Source organism: Nothobranchius furzeri, chromosome 18 (assembly GCF_043380555.1).
Source record: "Nothobranchius furzeri strain GRZ-AD chromosome 18, NfurGRZ-RIMD1, whole genome shotgun sequence".
Taxonomy (NCBI): domain Eukaryota; kingdom Metazoa; phylum Chordata; class Actinopteri; order Cyprinodontiformes; family Nothobranchiidae; genus Nothobranchius; species Nothobranchius furzeri.
Genome location: NC_091758.1, coordinates 23,510,540 through 23,538,120, shown reverse-complemented (window position 1 = coordinate 23,538,120; position 27,581 = coordinate 23,510,540). Strand labels below are relative to the sequence as shown.

The 27,581-nt window shown below is 44.4% G+C and overlaps 1 protein-coding gene across 2 annotated transcripts; it reads left to right on the top strand.

Moving 5' to 3' along the window:
* The first annotated feature begins 290 nt into the window (after positions 1-290).
* Positions 291-27,581, top strand: ttbk2a (tau tubulin kinase 2a). Of its 2 annotated transcripts, XM_015969666.3 has the most exons (16): positions 291-482; positions 12,859-13,009; positions 16,272-16,419; positions 17,223-17,296; positions 19,410-19,550; positions 21,714-21,818; positions 22,137-22,202; positions 22,288-22,380; positions 22,455-22,580; positions 22,762-22,919; positions 23,042-23,249; positions 23,333-23,556; positions 23,649-24,189; positions 24,884-25,201; positions 25,923-26,881; positions 26,980-27,581. In XM_015969666.3, exons 2-16 carry the CDS (start codon positions 12,941-12,943, stop codon positions 27,431-27,433), a joined length of 3,684 nt encoding a protein of 1,227 aa, XP_015825152.3. In that variant the 5' UTR covers positions 291-482; positions 12,859-12,940; the 3' UTR covers positions 27,434-27,581. The 2 variants fall into 2 exon arrangements, with proteins under 2 accessions (XP_015825152.3, XP_015825153.3); XM_015969667.3 differs by lacking the exon at positions 24,884-25,201.

Genomic DNA, 27,581 nt, shown 5'->3' with positions numbered 1-27,581 from the left:
AGTCGTTGCACCCTCACGTGCTACTAGTGTGACGTTTTTTAATCTAATTTGTTAATTATGCAATTTATAAACATGTCGCAGCTGTAAGCAAAATAAATATAAAAAATATACTGCGCGTGCGCTGAACTGTATCTTTAAAAAACAATGTCTTTCATGCGCGCGGCCGTACTGTTGCGAGGGCCGATCGGATCGGGGCCGCGCGCGCAGGAAGGCTGATGACCACCACCGATAGAGCCGTCACGTCACGGATCTGCAGAGCAGAGAGATGCTGAGGTGACAGGTAGAAAAAGGAGAAACTGGACCACCTCTCCTCGGACACGTCTCCCTCTCCTGCTCTCCACCCCAACCCCCTACACCGCCTCCAACCAATGGCCTCCTCACGCACTATGGAACTCTTCGTGTCCGCACCGCTCCGGATCCCACAGGATATACTGTAACCACGCCCGGCCCTTCGGATCAAGGACTGGCAGCGAAGACCCGAGGTACGGAACCTTTTTTTTCTTTCGCACTTTCTGTTCGGCCCATTTCCACTGTAGACAGTCCGGCTGCAGCTGCGTGCGCAGGATTCGTCCTGCATGATGGTGCTAGTAACTAACCCCAGGATGAGCCTGCGTGGCCTGTGGACGGCCAGCGTGCGTGGACGCACCTGAGTAAATCTGCTGTTACTCGCTATGCAACAGCTCTCCATAATAAAGATGGTTGTGAGGAAGATCGGACGTTTTCGCCTGCAATGCTGCTGAGCAAATGTGTCGCTGCAGTTTCACGCATCTGAGGCGCACATTTGCATCTCATCCTCCTTAAATCCATCGTGTGTATTGATTCTAACAGAGCCGCTGGCTCCTCTCCATCCAACACCAGCCCGTACGTACTGATCTATTGAACTAGGCCAATCTATGATTAGAGATTTAAAAACAACACGTTTCAAGATTTTTTTTATCCTCACGCATGCATAGCAGGGTTGCACGATGCTTACGCTGAAAACGTGCAGCTTCCAGCAGACGGAAAGGGCAGAGGTGACGACAAGCTGCAGTCAGCAAATGAAAATGGCACTGCACCACCGTCGCCATGGAAATGCTGGGGTCAGGAAGCGTGATTCGTGATGAGAGAAGAGAGGAGATGAGCAGCCATGGTTTGGAATTTTGTTTTGGTTTCTCCCCACAAGTGAGTGGAGGAGGAGGATGGTGTTGGGTTAGAAGTTTCAGCTCTGCAGATAGTTTGTTTTAGAAACATCTAAGACAAATTGAGTTCTAATTTAAAATAAGTGTTATTACAATCATTGATTTAACACATATTTCTGAGCCCAGGCAGACTATCAATGAGGTTAAATTTATTTTATTTTATTTTATTTTAATTTGATTTAATTGCTTTGGGTAAAATGCATCATGGACAATATACTTATTCTAAATAAATATAATAAAAGCATTATAAATTCTTACCAGTTAGCATCTTTTTCTTTAGTTTTTGCACAAACCTGAGTGGTTGTATAATAATATGGATTACATCACATTAAGACACAGACTAAATATGGTTAAAATTTATTTGCTTTTTTCCTCAAACTTCTGGAAAAATGTAATAAAATCATAAAATCAAATTGTACAATCGTGGCTATTTATAAAATCAAATGCTTGGCATGATTTTACGGAAACCTGGCTCCTAAATATGTAAATATGGTGAATGATTAAGAAATTCATATAACATTTTCAGAGTGAAAAAAACATGAATCTAAGGTTAAAATACTAAATTTGCTGGTCATTATTGATACATTTCCACAGATTTGTTTTGAGTACAAGTGCGGGTCTTTTATCATTCCTGCACATATGCAGAATGGTGTTATTCTGTAGCTCCGCCCACACGTACATAGGGGGTGTTTCTCAATGTCAAATTGCCTGGCCTTGCAAGGCTATGTCTTGCGAGGCCAGGCGCCTTGCTTACGAGGACACTGTCCTTCCTTGGTCAAAGAAAACGGTTAAATGGAACAGACTTGCATCACGTGACCGCGGCTTCCACGGTGGTCGCGTAACGTCATGTGACACGGGAGATAACGTTATATTTTATTTGTCTTAGTTTCAATATGAAATATGTAACAAGCCTTTTACTTTTTAAACTGTGTACATATTTATTAAATTAAAAATATAAGGGAGTTACTACCCGCTAGAAACCGAAGCTGCAACTAAGCAAACAACCAACCATAGATAACTTCTTTTCGATCTATTAAAAAAACATTTAAAATTAGCTGACTTACTTTTAAACTTGAAAATTTTCCCCGAAGTAGCTGCTGGCTTCTGATCTGCCATCTTTTTGAAAATACCGCGGTGTCTTGTGGGTAATTTTTGACCAAGGCTAGGCTACAAGACACCTCCCGTGTGTCCTTACTCAGCTAGCTAAACGGCTAACAAATGGAGAACACATGCCTCGGTAGAACATGAACATTGGAACCGAGTGGAACACGTCTTGGCAGCTCCCAATGACGTATCTCCTAGGCAACCTGGGCGGGGCCAAGACATCAAGGCAAGGTTCCTTGGCATTGAAAAACACCCTTAGGTTGTTTTGTGTTTTGATCATTGACATATATGGACAAATAATAATGTCACATGTCTCGTCACGCCCAGACAATCCAAAAATGGGACAAGAGGTGGAACTGAGGTTGGGGCTGTTGTGGTTGGAACAAGGTTGGAACAATGAACCAATGTAGCTACTAGCTAAATTAGCTAACCCAAGAAGCTAAGAAGGGACTCCGGTGTAGCCGACCCGCGCGGCCGCTTGGCTTCTGTGCAAGACTGAAGTCATGCTGGTCACCTGTGGAGCTTTTATTATGGACTGTTAAAATACAAGCAGAGCTTCAGGCCGCTGCAATCAGAGCCAGGCTCCCCGGCCGCTTACACGAGGTCATGCTCCACCTTGGTCGGATATCAGCGGGAGATTAGCTACAAGCTAACTCTCAAGCTAATTGAGGGGTTTCTGGCGTTTTCAGCTAGAGAAAAGTGGTAAAGTGACTTCAAAATCAAGTCAGAGCAGCATTGTTTCTGTAATCTCCCTCAGAGAGCTCCACAGAGAAGCAAAGCAACTAAAGCCTCGCATGGAAGCAAGGCAGATGTGCGGTGCATCTCAGCCCCCTTGAGAGATGGGAGCGTGCTGCCTGTGTGAAGCAGCTGTTTCCGGCCAAGAGAAGGAGAAGCCGGGCGCCCGCCTTGCTGGGCTGCCTCCGAAGGTTGAAGGCAGGATTGCTGCAGTTAAAGGGAGAGGCACATTACTGAAACTCAGCAAATTTCTCTGGCGACCATGCAAATCTTTGACTGCAGTGGACCAGCAAAGTCCCAAAGCCTCTACTAGCTAGCCTAGGTCAGCTTAAGAGTTTCCGTACCCAGTCAGCCAGCCAGCCCCACCAACACATTATATTTGAACCCGTCTTTGACTAAGCAGTGTTATGTAAAACTCACAGCATTTCCCCCATTCAACTAGTGAAATAAAGTACAACAATAGGGCCCATAATTGTTCTTACTGATAAAAATGAAGCATAAACTGCTTGGATGATGTTTTAGTGCAGTCAGTACAACAGCATGCCCTCTTTGTCCAAATATTTCTAACACAAACACAGAGAGGACACAACTTAAGTTCAGAGTGAAAATGGCCAAACATCTAAGTGAGGCCCAGGCTGAGGCCTCTCTCTGGTGCTAGTTCCTAGTGCCACCTCGTGGCTCTGATGCTCATTAATTATTCAGAATTTCAAGCATTTAATTACACTTACAAAAAAATTCACCCCCCTCAGAGTTGTCATGACTGTAAACTAGATCTATTAAATTTAAAATGGTTTTGTGAACCAGGCTGTAAACATGTTTAATTCTGCTGTGAAAATGGCATTTTAACATGGGAGTCAGTGGGAACTTGTTCAGTTTTGAAGCCAACCCCTAGCGGATGAGGGTGGAACTGCAATTTTTGGCACTTCCTTGTTGGGAGCAGGTCTGGATTCGGGGGGTGTCCCCTTGGTTTTGATTGCTGAACACATTCATGGGACTGAAATTTTAACAGATAAAAGCTCAGTCCTCCATTTTATTTTTTACTGTAGTTTTTTTAGTCAATTTTATTGGTTTATTGTTAGACATATTTAGTAACAACAATTCAGATTAAATACAATGGTTATATAGTATTTTTAATAAAACTATATATTTTTAAAAAGTTATGTATACATGTAATAAAAGATGTGTAAAGTTAAACAAAACAAAATAAATATGTAATACCTGAAAATAATGTTGCAAAAAAAATCAGTGAAGTTAATTCTGTAGAAGTGAATAAAAAAACAGAAGCAGTTCTGATGCTTTTATGATAAATTACATTTATTCCTGTGATCAGTCGTACATCACTCCACAATTCACGCTAGAAAATGACAATGTCTGAGTTAGTTTGTTCACCTGAGTGACAGACGTTATTGTAGTTTATTTATTATTTTTATGTTGAATACATTTTTTCAAGATGATTGAAATGTAAGAATTAAGTAAACAAATATTTATTTCATAATTATTAAAATATTTTAAACTTAGAAGACAGTTTCTAATAATGATGGAAATCCAAGATTTTGGGAAAAAAATATTTTTCTTCTTCTGGCCATAAAGCCTCTAGTTATTAGCCTGGCAAGCCAGACTATATATGTGAATATAAGCAAGAATTTGGTCTAGTTCACTAGGCTATCTAGTTATAGTATCAGTATTAGTACCTTCATCATAAACCTGCCTTATCCAGTCATTTTCATGTTTTCTGCCATCTAGTGGTGGAACTACAGGTAGAAAAGTCCAATTTATTTTCTGTATTACAATTATATATTTATATAGGTTAATTATGTTATTATACAAAGCGTGATTATATAGTTATTTACAGTAAACAATATATATCCAAATCCTTTGGAGTATTACATAAAGTCAAGTTTTTACTGACTAATTCTGGTTTGTTGGCATTGTACAATTCACTGATTGTTCTATACTTGACTTGTTGTGTAGAAATCTGGGGAGCAACATACAAAAACCATACACAACCCTTATTTATTTTACAGAAAAGAGCTCTGAGAATCATCAGTTATAGTGGCTGTAGAGATCCATCGAACCCATTGTTTATTAAATATAAATTACTGAAATTTCATTATTTAAAAGACTGGAAAATCATACAAACCATGTATAAAGCCAATTTAGGTACTCTGCCAACAAACATTCAGGGGATATTTGAAAAGAGAACTAGTAATTACATGCTGAAAGACACTGATGTGTTTACAAAACCTAGATTTAGAACTAAAATTAAGGAGTGGATTATATCTGTAAATGGTGTTAAATTATGGAATAACCTTAAAAGGGAAATAAAAAAAACTCTGTCATTTAATATATTCAAAAATGTACCAAATTGAGTGTACTAAATAATTATGAAAATGTTAATTAAGTCAATGATCATGATCGCACTGGAATTTAAAACAGGAAAAAGTTTAAAATGAATGTATGTGTGTCTGACAAATGGTGATTATTTATAAATTGATTATTTCTACTGGAAAAAGGGGCAGAAATTATAAGATGTTTTTCTTCATTCTGCTCCTTTTCGTTCAAATTTGATTTTTTGTTATGTATTTCTTATTGTTTATAAGTTTTATTTGTTTTTAAACGAAGATAATTAAATAAGTGCTTTAATTATTTCTTCATATTTCAGGCTTTATAGGGACAAAGATTTGCAAACTACTCTGTTCTCAAACCCTTGGCTATGTAAAAACAATAGAAGTTATCCATCTTTTTAAAAAAACAGCCACACTTTCCAAAATGAAAGCATTTGTACAGTATGTTAAAAGCCATTAATGCCCTGTGAGAAAGAAACTAGTGCTCAAACATGCAGGCAGAATGCAGTAAAAAGAATTTATCAGTCAAAATAAAATTTAAAAAGGACAAATCCAGTTTTCTGGTCAGTATCTAAAACCAGCGCTGCTTCTTTGAGACCATTTAACCCAATTCAATTCAATTCAAGTTTATTTATAAAGCGCCAAATCACGACAAGAGTCGTCTTAAGGCACTTCACATAGTAAACATTCCAATACAGGTCAGTTCATTAAGCCAATCAGCAAAAAGTTTCCTATATAAGGAACCCAGCAAATTGCATCAAGTACTTTACAGCAATCCTCATACTAAGCAAGCATTTAGCGACAGTGGAGAGGAAAACTCCCATTGAACAGGAAGAAACCTCCAGAGGATCCTGGCTCAGTCTAAGCAGCCGTCCACCACGACTCACTGGGGATCGAGAAGACAGAGCAGGCGCACGCATACACCAACACCCACCCACCCACACACACACATACACACACTCAACATATATACCAAGTAGTGTTTCTATGGTTACATTGTGATTTCTTAGTAGATATTCTTTTTGGTGAGAGATAAACTTTTTTGTATTTATCCTAGTGAATCTATAATTAAACGGGTAAACTAGTAGTAGCACATTCAATGTCAAAGAAAGTAAAATGTTATTATCAGTAGAGGGAGAATGTTTAAGTGTTTAGCAGCAGTGTGCTAGACGATGGCCCCCTCCATGAGGCCACCACAGCTCAGCAGAACATGATAGTAGCTTCTTCTGGGGAGAAGAACACTTAAGAGAAAAAATAAAGTTAACAGCTGAAATAGCAGGAAAGAATGCAGCTAAAGAGCAAATTGTAGAAGAAAGTAGTCGAGTGTGGAAAGTGGTCAGTATGTCCTCCAGCAGTCTAAGCCTATAGCAGCATAACTACAGAGATTACTCCGGAAAACCTAGCCTTTTAGATGGAGGCATGTTGGAGGCAGGGCAAGGGAGAGCCGTCTTTACCGACTGTACACTCCACCTCCCTCTACTCCCCCACTTGTCCAGATCTAGGCTAACATCAGATTTTAACCATAGACCGTATCAAATAAAAATGTTTTGAGCCTAGTCTTAAAAGTAGAAAAGGTGTCTGCCTCACGGACTAAAGCTGGGAGCTGGTTCCACAAGAGAGAAGCCTGATAGCTAAAAGATCTGCCTCCCATCCTATTTTTAGATATTCTGGGAACCACAGTAAATCTGCAGTCTGAGAGTCTGAGTGCTCGGTTAGGAACATATGGAACAATCAGGTCACTGATGTATGATGGAGCTTGATTATTAAGAGCTTTAAATGTGAGAAGGGGGATCTATTCTGAATTTAACAGGCAGCCAATGTAGGGAAGCTAAGACAGGAGAGATATGATCTTTTTTCCTTCAATTCCAGGTTTTCTATTCTTCTTTTCACTTCATTCCCACCATGCCTCCTCTTCCTCCATCTAACAGTCAGGATCATGCCTGGTAACCAAACTGTTTTGTTGCATAACTACAGTTGCCTGTGAGCCGTGCACAGAATACTGAATAGGACTTGGGCTGGTTTTGAGTGTTTGAAGGCAGACGAAAGGAAGTTAGCAGCGTGAACTCTCCAGAGGAATGCTTATCTATCACACGCATGTTGTATAATGCTGGAGGTGACACAGCTTTTCCTCGGAAAGCACCATTTAAGGCTTGTTTTACAAACACACAACTGTGATGTCAAATTCGATCCAACCAACATGGTAATCTCTCATTTCATTATTATTTTTGACATGTGATTGTTTAACTAGTTTATTAGCTAAGTTTTAAGTCTTTAAAGATGTTTCAGTGGTTTACCTTCTCAGCGAAGCCAACAGGACCACATCATCTGCAGAAAGCAGAGACTGAATCCTTAAGAACGTGATCTCCAGCTCCCGTTGGAGCGGTTCACAGCCGAATGTGAAACAGCTGGGATGAGAATCAGCTCCTCTAAATCCGAGACCATGGTCTTGAGTCGGAAAAGGGTAGAATGCCTTCTTCAGGTCAGGGATGAGGTCCTGCCCCAAGTGGAGGAGTTTAAGTATGTCGGGATACCGAGATGTACCGGTCTGTCTGTCGTGGTGAAGAGAGAGCTGAGCCAGAAGGCAAAGCTCTCGATTTACTGGTTGATCTACATTCCTATGGTCACGAGCTTTGAGTAGTGACCGAAAGAACGAGATTGCGGACACAAGCGGCCAAAATTAGTTTTCTCTGCAGGGTGGGCTATCCTTTGGGTGAAAAGCTCAGTCATCCGGGACTGGAGATCGAGACTGGATTAAAATCAAATGTCTTTGATAATTTCCTCCTGGTTGCCTATCTGGTGAGTTTTTCTGGGCCAGGAGAAGGCCTAATGGAAACCCATTGTCCAATATTTATATGTCGATGATCCTAAGGCGTTCCCTGACCAGCCGTTTTTGAGGCTAAATGGGAGGTGGCCACCACCGCCATTTTGGCCGTGTCACAGGTTTCGTCAAGCCCAGACAATTCCACAAAAGGGAAGAGAGGTGGAGCTGAGGGTGGGACTGTAAGGCTGGGATCAACTGACGACACCCGGTCGAACTAGCTACAAGCTAACCTGAAGCTAACCCAAAGCTAACGCGGAGGTGGGAGCTAAGCTAACGGAGGTAGCAGCATAGCTACAACCGGAGTTAACTGTGCACAACACCAGAGCTTCTGAGTTAGAAATACGCCGGGCTGACCGCTAGGGTTGTCACGGTAACCGGTGTAGCAGTAAACCCCAGTAAAAAAGTTGACAATAATAATAACCGTCTTGTTTTTAAAAAAAAAATATTATCTCGGTGGATTACCGTACCAAAACTTTCTTGAAGCTAAAGCTGAAATAATGGCCAAAGGAGGAGAAGGCAGTACTCAGGACATTTATTATCCCTCAAAGAAGACAAAGTGGGAAGTATGGGCATTTTTTTTTTGGATATCTGAAGAATGTCGAGGGGCAGTTGATAAAAGAAGGCTATCCTGTTTGCAGCACATGCACAAAAAGTGTCTGTGAAAGGCAGCAACGCTTCAAATGTCATGGCACATCTGCGTGACCATCACCCACAACTCTACAGCCAATGCAAGGCAAGCTAACATTAGCGTTTTAAGCTAAAATGCGTGATCCGAGGATTTGGGTTGAGGGAGAACGCAACGAGTCGCTATATAAAGCAGCCGCAGCGCCGCTACCTGCATATAAACTGTGTCGCGGACACCCCCATGTTGAAATGACGCTATGCATTACGGGGCTCCCAGGGGCAGATAAGAGTTGGTCTCTCTCAGAGAATAATTATGAATTTAACAATGATTACTGCCTGATGACATTTTCCCAAATCTGCAAAGCTCACTGGAAGGACACAAACCGAGGACAATATTTTCCTGATATAGGGTTTATTACTCAAGTAAGGGTAAAAAATGTATCTGATTAGAAGGCTACTTGAGTACTGAGTATCATCTGATCTAATATTTTTAAAATGATGACATCAAACAGACAAAAAATAAGAAGTTATGGGCAAATATTGGTATTTTAAAGACTAAAGGGGAAATATGTAAACAAATAAACAACATAATTACTAAATAACAAATTTTAGGAAAAATTTCACACAAACTGAGGACGATATTTTCCTGATATACAGGGTTTATTTAGTTATCTGAAAATGTAACACGTTTAAAAAAATACTGTGATAATACCGAAAACCGTCATTATTTTGGTCACAATAACCGTGAGGTAAAATTTTCACACCGTGACAACCCCACTGACCGCTGGGTAAAACCGGGTGGAACACAGAGGTCTCCCGAAAGCTGCTGAAAGCCGGCAGCCCGCGCAGCAGACAGAAGCCACGATCAGACAGAGATGTGCCGAGCTGCGGGGAGGGGAGAAAAAACATTGGTCTCCAGAGAGCTCCACAAGCCGATAGTCAGAATCCAGCTCCTCCAACATGTTATATTTCAACCCATTTCCTAAAGTGCAGCATTATGTTAAATGCACTGGGTTTTATCCTATTACATTTAAATTTCATGGTTAAACAGTACATGTTAAAATCTAAGCTCAGCTCGGCAGCGACCTAAAATACATAAATATAATTTTACTTACCAAAAAAAATGAAATGGAGACTCCTTGGATGCTCTATTAGTGCAATTAATGCCACAGCAAGTCATTTTGTCCAACAATTGCACAAAAAATATCCAAAAAAGAATACACAAACACAGAGACTCAAAATCCCGGAACAGTTTCCAGGCCAGACCGAAGCTCTACTGAGGCCTTTCCACGGAGCTATCTCTGTGGTCACGTGGGTCGGATGCTCATTAATTATACAGAATTTTAGGCTTTTAATACACTTAAACAGAAGAGTGAGAAAAAAATTCAACCCCTCAGAGTTGTCATGAGTGTAAACTAGATCTATTAAACCTAAAACATGTCTTGGTACCAGGCTGTAAACATGTTTATTTCTGCTGTGAAATTGATATTTTTAACATGGGAGTCAATGAGGGTTTGCTCGCTTCTGACACCAGCCCCCAGCGGATGAGGGTGGAACTGCAAATTTTGGTACTTCCGGGTTGGAGTCAATTTTTGAGCCGCACTGTGGGGGCTTGCTTAGGATTCCCCCGGAGGAGCTGGTCCAAGTGGCTGGGGAGAGGGAAGTCTGGGCCTCCCTGCTTAGGCTACTGCCCCTGACCCGACCCCAGATAAGTGGCCGAAAATGGATGAATGGATGGATGGACCTTCTCAGTGGCCTAGTGGAAGTTTCCATCCTGGGACTGGGAGATTAGAGTTCAAATCCCGGTCGGGTCATACCAAACACCTTAACAATGGGACCCAACGCCTCCCTGCTTGACACTGAGCTTTAAGGAGTTGGATTGGGGGGGTTAAACCACCTTCTGCTTCCGGCTCTTGGAGAGTACAGATGCTTTTTTCTCCTCTCCCTCCCTGCTCTTCCCAAGGCTCTTGTGTCCTGTCTGCCTGTGCACTGCACTTCTCTGCATTTTTTCTGGAAACTGGAAATTATTAAAAATGGATCTGGTCAGTTGGTCTTTCAACACGATTGACAAAATCTTTTTCAATGATGAGAACGGGAGAAGGGGCTCCTGGATGCCCCTCTGGAACAGAGCCAGCTGGGTATATCATGGACTCCTGGAAACAGTGGAACTTGATCTGCCTCTCTCAACTGTCAGTAGAGGATTCTGAAGATGTCTGTATATTTGTCATGTTGGTCTCGGAATTTCTGCTGTTTGGCCTGAGCGGTTACCTGGGATACCGGAAAATTAATGAGCTTTCGAGGAATATTGGCTTAATCCCGGAGCTCAGGGATGGAATGCATCGTGCTGTAAACTCACAGACTCAGATAATTGTTGAGATGAGTCGTAAGCTTGGAACTTTGGCTGAGATTCAGGCTCTGGCACAGAAGGTTGATTCAATCAAGGAGAGAGTTGACGGATCAGCACGGAATGGAACAATTTGATAACGCCATTATTGGACGTGGAGGGGTTGAAGACCGACAGAACTCTAAGGCAGAGAGGAAATTATCTCTGCCTGTACCCAAAACAATTCTTGCTATCTGAATCTGGTGCCCTTGATTTGTGTGTACTGAAACTCTAATTCCCCTCTGGGATTAATAAAGTATTGATTGCTTGCTTGATTGCTTGATTGATTGCTTGATTGATTGATTGATTGAAGCCTGTGAGGCTGAAGTGTAAACTCCCCTCAGAAGAAATGTGGAATGCTGCCGTCGCCATGGAAACTCTTTCTCCCTATCCCAGCCTGGACGGGGCTGTGACCAGGGAAGGCCGTGGAACCACATCTAGGAGTCAATGTGCTCTCTAAACCAAATAGCTCCCTCCCCTGTCCAAACGTAGGTGGTGAGCGCTGCTCTGCGGCTGCGCACTCTGAAGTGAGGAGAGTCCCAGAACCTTCCATCCCCACCTAGTGGAGACTTATGTTGTGTTTCGTATGAAGTCTATGTGCATTTCTGTCTGAGGTGTTTTTTTTTTTTTGCATAGCAAAGCTACCCTCTCTGTCAGGGTACTCTGAAGTGCCTTTTTTCCCCTCCCCCTGACTCCATCCTCAAATAAACCCTCTTGATCCATAACGGTAGCGCGACTTGTGTTGCGAATGACCACAGTCAACAATTCTTGTCATGTATGTCTGATGTTGGAATTGTTTGTACTGAAACAATTGAATTTTCCTCTGGGATTAATAAAGTCTTTTTGAATCAGAATTTGAAATAGTTCCCGAGCACAGCCACAGATGCAGCTCACCGCTCCCCACGGAGATGGGCCAAATGTGGAGATGAATTTCCCCAGTGTGTGATGAATTATTGGGACTTTAAATTTAGTCAAGTCAGAGATTGTTTAAATAGATTTTTATGTGTATGAACTCATTAATCTCATCAGAGCATGATGAAAGCACAGCTGAGGTAAAGATGAAACAGCCTAATTGTAGTACGTTCTGCTGCTTTCCTTTCACACGGTGAAGATTAATATCCAGGGGAAACGATACTTAGATTAAATGTTTTTTTAATTTAAGATGTCCAACTTTTGCTGGAGAGTTTATCTATAAAGGCAGCTGCTGTTTCAATGCATCAGAAGCCACATTCCTCTCCTTGTCCTGTCATATTTCAAAAAAGGGTAAAAAAAAATAAAAACTTTAAAAAAAAGCTAAATGGCCTATATTCTTATGGTTCTGCAACCCCCCCAAGGTGCTTCACAACACAATCAGTCATTCACCCATTCACACACATTCACACACGATGTAGCCACAGCTGCCCTGGGGTGTACCAACAGAGGTGAGGCCCGTCGAGCACTGGCGCCACCGGTCCTTCCGACCACCACCAGCAGGCAAGGTGGGTTATGTGTCTTGCCCAAGGACACAACAGCAGCACTCTCTGGTGGGAGCCGGGATCGAACCTGCAGCCCTCCGATTACTGGACAACCCGCACCTCCTGAGTGTTGTCCCTTCAAGAAAATTTAAGTCCTATTTCAACCCTTTTCCCACACAGTTTCTAATACTTTTGTGTCTCTCTTGAACTTTAGGGTTCTCAATCAGGTTCCTGATGTCCAGCTGAGCGTTGGTCAAAGAAAGCAGTGAGGACATTGTCCCCATTTCACAGACGGGATGAGCGGAGGAGCGGAGCAGGCCGACATCCTAAGTGTGCTCTCCCTGGTGAAGGAGCGATGGAAAGTGGTGAGTGGCGTGTTTCTCAGCTACAATAGGCAGTGTGTTCACCCAGCTCTGTCACCGCCTGCCCCTTGCTAACCCTTGCTGACCCTCTGTACCACTAACACTGACTCTTTGTCCATCAAGCAGCTCTTTGCTTCTACTTCTCACCTGTGGTTTTGACACATTCAGGTTGTGCTGCTGCAGTGTAGGAAATCCCAAAATAGCCCTTGTACTGTTTGTGGTGGTGCGGCGAGCTATAGAAAGCAGCAGTAGCATTCTCTGTCGGTCCCCCTCTCCATGCCGGGCTTGCAAGGCTTTAACTGGCAGCCTGGCGCCACGTCCTGTTTTCTGAGTTGCATAAGAGTGCTGCAGCTGATCCCACAACTTTAGCTTCTGGCGCAGCACAAAACTCTTGAGCATGGAGGACAGAGAAGATGCAGGGAGATTAGGGATTATTAAATTGGAGCAAACACATTGTGATGGATAATCTCTGGTAAACGACTGTAATACAGATAGGTCAAGTTAAGCAATTAATCAGCTTCACATCCTAACCTTAACATGTTGACTTTATTTTAAACTTTATTAGAAAACTTCTCTTTGAACATAAATATCAAACATAAAAAAACATAGAAACCGTCAGATACAGTTTAGGCTGGATGTGGATTAATGTGAGTATGGAATGTTTTGGAAGCTCCAGGAGGATGTCTTAGGCTCTTCTTTTTGATTTAGCTCATGGATATGTGAAATTTCACTATTATCTCTTCAGGAAAGTAGAATGGAGTTTCTTGATGCCACGAGAAATCAAAAAGAAAGGTGGAGTCATGCCACCTGGGACTACTGAAAAAGGAGGATCAATAGTTAGATCAAAGGCTTTGATGGTGTCGAGCACAGGGATGATCTGCATTTAAGCAAGCATTTGGAGACAGTGGAGAGGAAAACTCCCTTTTAACAGGAAGAAACCTCCAGAGGATCCTGGCTCAGTATAAGCAGCCATCCACCACGACTCACTGGGGATCGAGAAGACAGAGCACACACACACACACACACACACACACACACACACACACACACACACACACACACACACACACACACACACACACACACACACACACACACACACACACACACACACACACACACACACACACACACACACACACACACACACACACACTCAACATATATACCAAGTAGTGTTTCTATGGTTACATTGTGATTTCTTAGTAAATATTCTATTTGGTGAGAGATAAACTTTATTGTATTTATCCTAGTGAATCTATAATTAAACGGGTAAACTAGTAGTAGCACATTCAATGTCAAGGAAAATAAAATGTTATTATCAGGAGAGGGAGAATGTTTAAGTGTTTAGCAACAGTGTTCAAGACGATGGCCCCCTCCATGAGGGCACCACAGCTCAGCAGAACATGATTGTAGCTTCTTCTGGGGAGAAAAACACTCAGAGAAAAAATAAAGTTAACAGCTGAAATAGCAGGAAAGAATGCAGCTAAAGAGCAAATTGTAGACGAAAGTAGTCGAGTGTGGAAAGTGGTCAGTATGTCCTCCAGCAGTCTAAGCCTATAGCAGCATAACTACAGAGATAACTCTGGAAAACCTAGCCTTTTAGATGGAGGCATGTTGGAGGCAGGGCAAGGGAGAGCCGTCTTTACCGACTGTACACTCTACCTCCCTCTACTTCCCGACTTGCCCAGATCTAGGCTAACATCAGATTTTAACCTTACCCTATCAAAAAATGTTTTAATCATAGTCTTAAAAGTAGACAAGGTGTCTGCCTCACGGACTAAAGCTGAGAGCTGGTTCCACAAGAGAGGAGCCTGATAGCTAAAAGATCTGCCTCCCATCCTATTTTTAGATATTCTGGGAACCACCAGTAAACCTGCAGTCTGAGAGCGAAGTGCTCGGTTAGGAACGTATGGAACAATCAGATTACTGATGTATGATGGAGATTGATTATTGAGAGCTTAAATGTAAGAAGGAGGATCTTATAATCTATTCTGAATTTAACAGGAAGCCAATGTAGGGAAGCTAAGACAGGAGAGATATGATCTCTCTTTTTTTAATTCTTATGAGAATTTTGGATAAGCTGAAGACTTTTAACTACATTCTGTGGACTTCCTGAGAGTAATGAATTACAGTAATCCAGTCTTGATGTAATAAATGCATGAACTCGTTTTTCAGCATCACTCCTGGAAAGGATGCATCTAATCTTAGCAATATTCCGAAGGTGGAAAAAGGAAATCCTACGAACCTGTTTAACGTGGGATTTGAATGACATGTCCTGTTCAAAGAAAACACCAAGGTTCCTTACTTTGTTCTCTGAGACTAATTAAATGCCATTCAGGTCAGGTGATTGACTAAGCAATTTCCTTTTCTGAATTCCAGGTCTAAAGATGAGAACTTCAGTCTTGTCTTGATTTAAAAGCAGAAAGTTTTGAGTCATCCAATTTTTTATGTCTTCAAGACAAGCCTGTAGTCTAACTAACCGATTAGGTTCATCAGGGTTAATGGATAGATATAACTGAGTATCATCAGCATAACAGTGGAAGTTTATCCCTTGCTGTCTAATGATTTTACCAATTGGAAGCATATATATGGTAAAAAGAATTGGTCCAAGCACTGAACCCTGTGGTACTCCACAAGTAACCCTGGAGTATAAAGAAGATTTGTCATGTACATGTACAAACATGAAATCTGTCAGACAGGTAGGATTTAAACCAGCCTAACGCTGTTCCTTTGATCCCTACAACATGTTCAAGCCTTTCTAAAAGAACATTGTGATCAACTGTGTCAAAGGCAGCACTGAGATCTAACAAGACTAGAACAGACACAAGATTCTTATCTGAGGCCATGAGAATATCATTTGTAACTTTCACTAATGCAGTTGAGTAATCATCCGGCGATGTGTTGTTGTCTCACTCCTCCTTTTAAGCAGTGCAGAGTAGATGGGAGATCTGCAGCAGCTGGTCCCGCTCCAGGGAACCACTCACCTGTAGTTAGAAGGAGGCCCTCACCTCAGAACCTGACAACCAGATTTTAGCTCAATATCTGCCTAATTGATCCTTGTAGCTAAATAGTATTTTGTAATAGTAACTGATTGATTTGTTTCTCACGTTGTTATTATGGGAGAACTGGAAGCTGTTATGTTCTTATTTTGCTGCACTTTTTAAACCCCAGTCATTCATTAAGTGCCCGATGGCTTTCTGGCTCCAGCGTTTAATGCTGATGTGCTTAAAGTCCTTCCTCTTGTCTTGTCTCCTTTTCCCAGGTAAAGAAGATCGGTGGTGGTGGGTTTGGGGAGATCTACGAGGCTCAGGACCTGCTGACGCGGGTCAGTGTGGCGCTGAAGGTAGAGTCAGCCCAGCAGCCCAAACAGGTGCTGAAGATGGAGGTCGCTGTCCTGAAGAAGCTCCAGGGTGAGTACAAATGGGTGGACTGGATTTGGTTACTGGAACCGATCGATGCCCTCTGACACAATGACCGACGTATCGAGCAGCTCCAAATGTGTGCATCCTAATCATCGGAGGAAAAAAGACAAATATTACGCAGGAAAAGCAAGTAAAGATTAAAAAAACAGACAGAATCTCATTCACAGCAAATATGTAGGATCTAAAACTTCATTAGATGATTTGCAGTCCTCTCTCTCTCTCATTTTAACATATTTTTTTCATTTCCAGCTTCCTTTCTGCCCTTTTACCACCATGTTTTTTTCTGTTTTCTTTTCCCTTTTTGTCTATCTGAGAAGAAATCAATAGTCTGGGATCATGTTTGCTGTCTAATGGCCTTAGCCTAAAGCATTGTGCATCCTGAGGGAGCCGGCTTGTAACTCAAGATAAATCAAACCCTGCCCCCCCAAACATTGCTGACCTAATGCAATGGATCATAATATTCTCACTGCAGGATGGGACAAAACGTAGCTTAAATTTAAGTAAGAATTTGATGATGATAGAAAATGCACGCAATATTTGTGTTTAATATCCTGCAGCTGTGCTGGAAAGGCTTTAGGGTGTGACGGCTGTGTCCTTTAAGGTGTGTGTGTGTGTGTGTGTGTGTGTGTGTGTGTGTGTGTGTGTGTGTGTGTGTGTGCGTGTGAACTATTGATGGCTGTAGGCTACAAATCAGATAAAACGGAAGTTGGTGACACGAATAAATGATGCTGACATCAAATGGGGTGACCTCCTCCCTTGAAAGTATCCTGAAGATGTTTTATCCTTCTCAGGTAAAGACCACGTGTGTCGCTTTGTGGGATGCGGCCGCAACGACCGCTTCAACTATGTCGTGATGGAGCTTCAGGTCAGTACATCTGAGATCTTATTGACTGATAAGTTATCTCACTTTAACGTGGTCCCAGAGTCTTTGATGTGATCTTCGTTTGACTTTGTGCAGACATCTGAGACACATGCACTGCAGCAAATAAGTATTTACAGATTTGATCTATTTTTGCTTATTTTCACACTTTCTTGAAGGTTTAGTTGGAACAAGTGGGCTTTTCTTGTTTACCTTGAAGGTGTTTTGTCTTTCATGCAGGACGTGAAACTTAGATTAGGAGTAGGTGTCTTCAGCACCGACCACACTGTGCGTTTTTCAGCGTCGTATCTCTTGTCGAAAATAGCATTGTGAAAAAAACCAGTGAACATGAGAGTGATTTGCAAGTCTGTGGCCATCCAGCGTAACTGGCTCTGCGACAGCTTATTGAGCATCCTCAAGACCAAAGTCAGCCTTCAGCATCTTCAACTGCTTGAAAACCTACAACTCCCATCTGCAATTGACCAATGAAAATACACCCATGGATGAAAATACATCCAGGGAGTAACGTGAACAACTAGTGACAACAGTTGCAACAATGGAAGCTTTGTGCAGGAACTCCTTTTTGGTTCAGGGAGTGTTAGCTGCAGTATTTTGTCTCTTTTCAGCATGTTTTGGTTAGCTGACAGCTTTTAGTGATGCATGCTTTTCGGAGGGTGTGCTCATCACACGAGTTTGTCCTGCTTGAGCGAGACGTCATGCAGTTTAGCTCATTGAAATGTTGGACCTTACAGTGTGCCACCTTTCTGGAGTCCTCGTGACACGAGCAGCCCTGTGCTACAGCTAAAAACGTACAGTGTGGTTGGCAGAGGTGTGGACTCGAGTCATTATTTTAATGACTTCTGGCTTGACTTGATAAAATCTATAAAGACTTACGACTTGACTCGGACTTGAACGCCAATGACTTGCGACTCAAATCGACTTGCATCTGTTGACTTGATGACTTGAGTATATTTGATATTTTAGCACAAAAGTGGCACGACATGGACAAAAATCATAAATCATTCTTGGTTCTGGGTTTTATCTTGTACGGCTAAATGCAGCAGCACATTTTTATAATCAGTTTCAGTTGCACTTTCTGCTTGTTCGAGCAAATGAATGAAGCTTTAAGAAGCTTTATTTCTGGAGTTTGTTTATTATCGTTGTCATTAAATTGAGGTTGGACGGATGACTTGATTGTGACTTGAAATTTCAAAGTTAAGGACTTGGACTTGACTTGGACTTCCACATCATTGACTTTGGACTTGACTTGACATGATTGTCTTTGACTTGGACTTGACTCGAGACTTGACTGGAAAGACTTGTGACTTACTTGTGACTTTCAAGGCAGTGACTTGGTCACACCTCTGGTGGTCGGGGCTGACGGTAACAGGAGCCGCTGATTAGGCTTTTGTTTTTACTAATGAGGCCATCAAGGTCATATAAGTCCCTCTATTCAGCTGGCTGTTTGTGTCTGGTGCCTAATGGGTCTCCAACAACGTCCACCTGTTCACTGTTGTTGTCACATGTCACAATGTGTGAGTTTCGGTTTAATTGCTTGGGGGAGACAAGTCGAGGTGTAGGTGTTGGAAAGGTAAAACTCAAGGTTGTTCGAAGTTGGATTTTCTTGGATGTTTCACATAAGATCATCAGCACCAACGACACAAAAGAGGGAGCTAAATAGGAGGGGCCAGGGAGTCATGTGACCCTGTGACTCCTATCAGAAAGTTTGTTTCAGACCACACCTTATAAGCCTCCTACTCCCAACCCAAGTTTCAAAATTGAAAAAGCTTCTTGGAAGAAAGGCTCAACATCTTCCAAGTTAAACAAGAATTTTTTTTTCCAACAAATAAACTTTTCTTGAATGAAAGGCTGTTCAATTAAAAATCCCAGAATTCACTGACAACTCTGCTTTTCTGAGTGTTGTGATTGTGTGGTGTTGCCAGGAGTTCTTCATTTGTATCAGTAGCTACACAAGCAGCTCCCAGCTGTGTTTAAATATAGCTGCTGTGCAGATTGTTTTCTGCAAACTCAACATATCTGGCTGTCAGAAATTGTCAGTCGGTAAGAAAAAGACTTGTCATGGGAGTTAGGCTAACAGATTTTTTGCACGGTGTTTCAGGGTCGAAACCTGGCGGATCTGAGGAGAAGTATGCCTAGGGGAACATTCAGCATCAGCACCACCCTGCGTTTGGGGCGCCAGATCCTGGAAGCCATAGAGAGCATTCACTCTGTCTGCTTCCTTCATCGTGACATCAAACCGGTGTGTTACAGAGATCAGGGTCTGCTTTATGACCCTGTTATCAGCATTCTTTCTCATTTTTTTTTAAACGTGTCCTGTCTGGCTGTGAAGCAAGCAGAATTGATGTCTGAATGCTGGTGACAAGCCTTACAGATTTATTCTCAGGTGGAGCATTAAAGCGTCTGCTTTAAATGTCACGCCTGATACTTCAAATTTTATTGTTATTGTTTTTGAATGCTTTGTAATTCCGACCAGACACGGAGACAGAGGTGAAAGAGAAAGGAAAAGACAAAAGGTGGGAAGGGGGGGGGGGGGGGGGTCCACAAAAATAAACAATAATGAACAAGAGTCTGCTTCTAGACCTGCAGAAACAGAAGAGCAGAAAAAAAATGGGACACACAACAATACATCAGAAGCAAGCTATCACTGTGTTAACCTGATGATGAAATATAAAATCAACATTGTTTAACTGAACAATCACGCGATAATAAATCACAGTGCATTTAGTGGCAACGACAGCCTTGAGACAAGTGTTGAACGTGCCCAAGCCCCTACTTTTGAGAGCACCATGTGAGCACCTGTGTGTGTACACGCGCTTGTTTATGTAAGTTTTCTCTATAGGAGCGTCCAATAGAGAGTGTGAGGGACCACAGATCTGCCCCCAAAGATGCGTAGGAGACGGGGGGAGCTCCAAGTCCCAGAGATCCAGGCACTGCCCCAGAATACAGGAACCCCAAGAGGACTGCAACCAGAAAGGCCCCCCGCCCCCCTCGAGAGGTGCAGAGGATCGCCCCGGGGGGCCACAACCAGCAGCCGGCAGAGCCCCGGGAGATATCAGCGGCAAGCCCACAGGCCCGCCCGCCGCCTCCCACCCCCTAGCCGGCCGAGCCCGGGACCCAGCGACCCGGGACCCAGGGGCGACCACCCCCGCTAAGGACCCAGCGGAGCCCAGGGACCCAGACCCCACCAGGCAGCCACCGGGATTGACCAGGCAGGCGCCAAAGATCTTAAACCCCCTGACCCGGGAGCCACGAACACTCAGGCAGACCAAGGCACCACACCCCACACCAGGTGTGGCAGGGGGAGGGGAGACGAAGATCTATATCATCAAAAGAAGTCCCAGGAGAGGGGAGGAGTCAAAGGCCCCACCTGACATATACAGTCATACACAAACACAGTCACACACTCCCTCCCTCATGCTCACACATAAACATACAACCAAAGACTTACAAAAATGCATGCCGGACACCCACTCATGCTCCCCATACACACCCTATTCACTCTGGTCCCGGTACTGCTGCACACTGGGTACAACCATCACCGGTTCCCAGAGTGTGACCCTTTCTGCTGGGGTGCTGATGAGCAGGCTCCTCCACCCAACGCCGAGCCCAGCAACCCACCACCCAAGACCCCAACCAGACGGCCAGATCTCCCTCCTAGCCTCCAGCCCCAGGAAGCCAAGCAACAACAGAGGTGTGCTAAGACCCCTAGTCTCCCTCCGCCTGCTCCATTACAGTGTTGTGTGTTGATCAGCATTCTTTCTCAACACTGTCTAAACAGTAGAAATGGGGAAATGTTTTGTAGAGTCTACGGTCGTCTTTCATACTGTCTCTGCGTGCATTTGGACAGCTATGTGAAGCAATCAGTGGGGCAGTCCGCCATGCAAGGCTGAGAAAAAAAGAACACAATGTTTAATTTAATTAATTAAGTACATCTATCCGCACGTCTTACAGCAAAGCCCAAGTTTAATTGTCCAAGGTTGATGCCAAATCCATTTCAAATGAGTGCCTTTCCTGAGCCGACGCCACCTCTGAGTCTGTAGTTGTTTTCTAATGCAGCTCTGGAGCTAAGCCCACCCAACATGTCTCTAGAAAAAAAAGTGCTGTGATTGGCTGGACCTGAAATGTTTTGGGCCAGTGTTCGACCTGCTGAGGTTACAAAGAAGCGTGTATAAACCAACCTGCAGAGCAAAATCTTTTGCTATTGCTACGGTTTGTCTAGATTCCTATGCTGCTGATTTACAGTTGCTCATAATAAGCGTAGGCTGAAAACTCAAGAGCAACAAATAAAAATCATGCATTCACTCAAACATCTCAAACGTCACATTAAAATGATTTGCATTTACATTTGTCCAATATTTTTTTTCTAACTTCCCTTTTTACCTCCTGCCTGTCCCTGCTTCAGTCCAACTTCGCCATGGGCCGCTTTCCGAGCACTTGTCGGACCTGCTACATGCTGGATTTTGGTTTAGCTCGCCAGTTCACCAACTCCTGTCAGGAGGTCCGACCTGTAAGTGCCCCCTCTTCTGTAAACTGTAGCTTAGATATCTACAGCTGTGGCTGCAGTCCCCCTAGTGGTAGCTGATGGATATTACAACTTAACTCAGCAGTAACTTTACACAAGCAGCAGTCAATTTTTTTTCTTATAAGTGGTAATGCTAACAAAGACTTTGCTAGCTGAATCACCATTATAGAGGATAATAACATAAAATATAACAGTAGAAATAAAATTGCACTTCCTGTTTATATACAAGATAATGTTGGCACTGCAGTATAGCTAATTTCTACAAGAACTTGAAGCAATAATTGATTTTCTTTTTCTTGTCAGCCTCGTCCAGTCGCAGGGTTCAGGGGAACAGTTCGCTACGCATCCGTCAATGCACACAAGAACAAGGTCTGTCCAAGATGCATTTACTATAAATGTAAGAATTTTTGTCCCAATTAACAACTATTAACAGATAGTTCATGTCATTATGCAGGAGATGGGTCGCCACGATGACCTGTGGTCTCTCTTCTACATGCTGGTAGAGTTCCTGGTTGGACAGTTGCCGTGGAGGAAGATTAAAGACAAAGTATGTTTATTTAAAAGTGAAGCAGTTCTTCTGAGGATAAAATAAGACATACATTTTTGTTTGTTTGAACACAGGAACATGTTGGGAAGCTCAAGGACACCTATGACCATCGTCTAATGCTCAAACACCTGCCTGCGGAGTTTGGGGTGTTCTTGGAGCACATTTTCAGCCTTGACTACTACACCAAACCTGACTACCAGGTGACACAGCGGTCTAAAAACATGTTAAATAGAAAGTTATTGCCTTCATTTGTAATGATATGGTGTAGCTTTACTTCTCTTGCATGAAAACAGACATTTTAAAACTGTTAATTTTCTGGTAATTCCTGTGGACTTGTCCTGGTTTAAAATTCAGAAAAAGTATTTTTGCGTTCTGCTACAGCTGCTGATGTCAGTGTTTGACAACAGCATGAAAACCTATAATGTTGTTGAAAATGACCCCTATGATTGGGAGCGAACCACCACAGATGGCACTCCGACAATCAGTGTCAGCGCCACGACGCCCCAACACCACACTCGACTCACTCCTGCACAAATGGGGTACAATGCACACACAGCAATCATCATTTCTTTTATTGAATGCTAGAGTATCTCTGCCTGCTGCTGTGCTCTGGTTTTCGTTTTGCAGCCTTGAATATAGTGTACATTTTTTGTGGACGCAGCATGGCGAATGCCTCTTTGATCCCCGGTGACCTGCTGAGGGAGAATACAGATGAGGTCCTGCAAGACGAGCAGCTCAGCGATGTGGAGAACAACGTTGCTCTAGAGCGAGCGCCGTGCTGTCCCCTCCCCCAGCATCGCAACCAGGAGCCTGACGTCTGGGAAGAGCTGGATCGCAACCGCAACAGAGTCAGGACGGCCGCCTGGAAGGTACACTCCCTCTGTAGAGTTTGATTGAGAAAATGGCTTCTGGGGTTGAAGTCATTAGACTCAAAACGTTCTTGCTTCCACAGACGGGAACAGAGGACGATCACTGCAACAACCAGGGTAATCATGGACACCAGAGTCCTTATGCAGGACCAAGTCTGGGCTCTCCTGTCAAACTGCACTCAGAGGTGGCCCCTGGAGATCGTGATGGGCCTTTAATGAGGAAGCTCCGCAATATCCATAGTTTGGAGCTAGAGAGGAGGCTGGGCCTGGATTCTAAGCCCAGCTCAGAGCGTTTCCCGGATGCCTGGTATGTTTGTCCAACCTTCAGCGTATGCGCATGAACACCTTGATTCCTCCTTGGAGTTTTCCATTGTTGATTGTTCCATCTGTTTTCTCCAGTTCAGGGAAACAACAGTTTGGCCCCCAGCATCAGGAGAAGGAGGCTGGTGTTACCCCAGGAACTCAGGGTCAAGCTGTGCCTGGAGAGCAATCAGACAGGGTCTGGCACTATGATGAGGAGTTCCGGTCTGGAGATGCTTCTCCAAAGCCAGCATCACCAGGGTCTTTTGAGCAGGGAGCGGGGGCAGCTAGCAGCGGGGGCTTCGTGGCCCTTAATTTGAGCTCTGGGAGGCAGGACGTTGACTCAAGGGAGTGGGTAATGGTGGAGCGGCCCAGCGGCTCACCTGGAGCCAAAGCTCCAACCAGCCCTTCAGAGGAGGATGAGGAGCCTGAAGTGCTACAGCCAGAGGAAGACACACCTGGATGGGAAAAGGGTTCCCCAAGCCCGGGTTCTGGGAAAGCTAAGCAGGAAAGCATGGCGTCCTCTAAGGGAAGTGCAAAAATGGACAAATTAGAGCTCAGTGTGGGTCCTGTAGGTGCTCTGCCACCTATCACTCCAACCAGCCCAGCTGAAGCTCTGGCTGAGGGAATACTTACTCAGGTAAGCTGCACGTGTTGAAGACCATCCCACAACATGGCAAACATAATGACTGTAGTCAGCATTTTATAAAGATAAAAAGCTGCACAGAGTCAGAGTTCTAGATCTAGAACTTCAATGCTTTGATCATAAACAATCCGAGTTCCACCAGCTGCATCTTGCTGTAGTTTGAAGGTAAATGTTACTGCTTTGTGTTTGCCTGCTTCTTCACTAGTTGTTAGCACAATGAAATGACACAACCTAAAGGCTTTTCAGTTCAATTACAACATGGGAAAAGAGAGCTTTTGGCTTTAAAGTCCAGCTTCATTTGTGTTAGAAGTTATGCATAGTTCCTTTGCAGACATTTGTGTTTATTTTATTTCACGTCACTACTTGATTTCAAAATCAGATTTTGGTTTGCTGAGCTTACGTTGCTCCTTTGCTCTTTTTTTTTTAAGTATTCTCGCTTGTCCAGTTCAAGGTTTCTGATCAATCTATAGATTTAGTCACTTTTAGCACTAATTGTCCCCCATCACATTCTTCAATAAATAAAAGGAGCCTTCCCAGACATCCAAGATCTCCATGTACCATCACAATTCTAGCAAGAGCAACACAGTTTTTTATTCACAGTTCCTCCAACTCCATTTTAGCACACCCTCACCGGTCTCACAACCCCTCCTCTCTCTTTCTCCCACTTCTTCTCCTACCCTTCTCCTAGTTCCCCACCTCTCCTCCATCTCTGCCTGAGGAGGTCGTGGTACGGACGTCCAGCCCTATCCCTCTGCGCTCTCCCAGTCCTCACACCCTCCTCACCACCCTGTCGGACCCACTGCACCAGCGCCAGCCTGCAGGCTTGAGGCGCAGCCAGTCGGCCGACCACCAGCAGCAGCGGGAACGCCCGTCCCTTTCTCCACCACCCAACCCTTCCCCAGGCACTTGCTCGCCCGGCCGCAGGAAACTGCCGGCCATCCCTGCTGGTGCTGCCAACACAAAGTTCCCCTCAGTCATTCGCATCACTCGCGCCCAGCTTCAGCAGGTGATGAGTTGAAAGCAATCCCACGAAATGAAACCTGCATTAAGCTTCTTCTTTTCTTTTTTTTTAGTTGCTTTTCTTGCTTTCCTGGTTTAGCTCTTTTGTTTGGTTGTTGCGTTGCTGTCAGGCAGCTCTCTCCCAAAACCATGAAGTACATTGTGCAGGCCAGACAGAGCATGGGTCAGACGTGTCCTTGTGTTCCTGTCATGTGATTAGGGGTGTGTCTTTTGTCTGATTGTGGCATGTGTATTTGGAATGTCCAGTCATGACTACAGGTTGCATGGTCTCTTTTGTTTCAGATCGTCTTTGTCCTCTCTATCTTCCTCTTCCTCTCTCTCTCCCTGTATTTGTTCCTCACCCTCTCTTCGCTGAAGCCCCCTGCGAAGTTGCGTGATCGTTTCCTGTCCTACCCGCTGGTTTAGTACTCACAGCTTGACTGACACTGCCATAGCACTTGTGTGTTTTGGTCTGATAATGGTAGCTATGGTTACTGCATGCTGTCGCCAAACTAATCACCATTTATTACCACATACAATCAAATTCCTCTCTGTTTACACATCTGCATCTGGCTCTTGCTGCTGATCTACAGCACAACTCCACATGCTGTGGTCTCCCAGCAACAGACCTTTTAATTCTAGGAATTTTACTCCCAGATTTAGTGTTGGTTTTGTTGGACTAACATCCGCTTGTCTTTCTCTTCCTGTCCACCTCTCCTTTCCTACAGCTGACGGCTCAGCGTCCCTCTGGGCTGTCCTCTCAATCAGCATCAGACAGCGCTCCACAGTGCCTCCTGCTGGAGAGGCGTGGTGAAGCTGAAACTGTGGCTCAACAGATCAAAGAGCACACAGCAGACACCAGTTCCCCCCAGGACCATGTGCCCACCCGCCCGGGGACACCAACCGACCCCCTGGCTGAGACTCTAGTTAACAGAGACAGCCACACCAAAGCTCAAAGCCCTGTGCCAAGCCGCGCATCATCACCACGCTCTCCCCGTTCAGTGCACTCGCTTCCTCTACGCTCACCCTCCTCTCCACACTCTCCCCGCAGCCCCGTGCTCACCAGTGGTCGTCTCTCATCTCCCGTTAACAGCCAAACTAACACCGCTCTCCAGAAGCTAAAAGACCCGGACAATGATTCTAGCCCCTCTCCATGTGCCACAGAGCCTCAGATGAAGGAGGTAAAGGGTGGAGAAGGGAATCTGGCCCCACAGCAGACTGGTGACCCAGCTCCAAGCTCTTCTCCCATTGCTTCCCGTAAAGATCCCAGCCGGAGACAAAGCCGGATTCCCGTTCTTGAGCCCTCCTGCCTGCTGGAGCTCCCTCCTCCAGGCTCTGCCAAGGAGAAACTCTTGCAGAAAAGAGCTAGCCACCATGGCTCAGTTCCTTCTCCCACTGCCTCTCCCTCCCTCTCTGATAGGCGAGGCCCCATTGTTGCCTCTCTCATTAGAGATCCACCGTCCTCCACTTCTGACCGCTCACAGGATGAGGACTCTCTCATAGGCTCCCGTTCTGACCGCCAGGGAGATGAGGCTCCATCTCTGTCCTCCTCCTCCAGTCCTCTGTCTCGCAAGAGCAGGATCCCTCGACCGGTTCATTCTGCCCCCTCTGCAGAGCAGCTGACGGCCCAGTTCCTGCCACGCCCACCCCCCGGAAAACCCCCGAGTCGTTCCACAGTGGAGGGCAGGTAACACATTACGGCTCAACTCGTCCCTTTTTGGGTTACAGGAATATAGTTCTGTTGAATCCAGTAACCAATCTGCTGTTTGTTTTGCGCACATGTAGGCTCAGGCGTTACCGCATCCGTGCTGGCAGCAACAGTGACTCAGACCTGCTGTCATGCCTCACACAGCTGATGCAAGGCTCCCGCAGCTCCTCCCTTCACCATCGTTCCTCTGTGCAGCACGGCAGCTCCAGGATGGGTGTCTGCAGCCTGGCGAGCTCTCCACATCATCATCACCACCGCAGCTCCAGCGCCTCGCCACGCAGCTCCTCCTCTTTGCAACGCTCCGTCAGCTCCTCGCCCTCCCGCCTCGAGCACCGCGGTGGCGGGGGAGGGATTTGCTTGGGCCGCAGCCACTCACCTCCCAGCTTCTCTGGCTCCCCTCCTCCCCGCCGTTTCTACCTCCACCACCAGGAGACGTGCTGCAGCCGACAGGCTCGTACAGGTCCCCTCCACCTGTCCAGGGGAAAGGGCTGCAGCCGAGAGGGCAAGTGCTCCAGCAAGCTGAGCAGATAGCTGCCCACCAGGCTGTGGTGCAGCAGCAGAGGAGAGGGAGGTTCCAGAGATGATAGAATAGACAACAGAAAAGATAAGGCCCGAGTCTTCCTGTTCTAGTAGAGAAATAATTAGGTTCCCTTCGCTGGCAGAAACTCTTCCTAATATT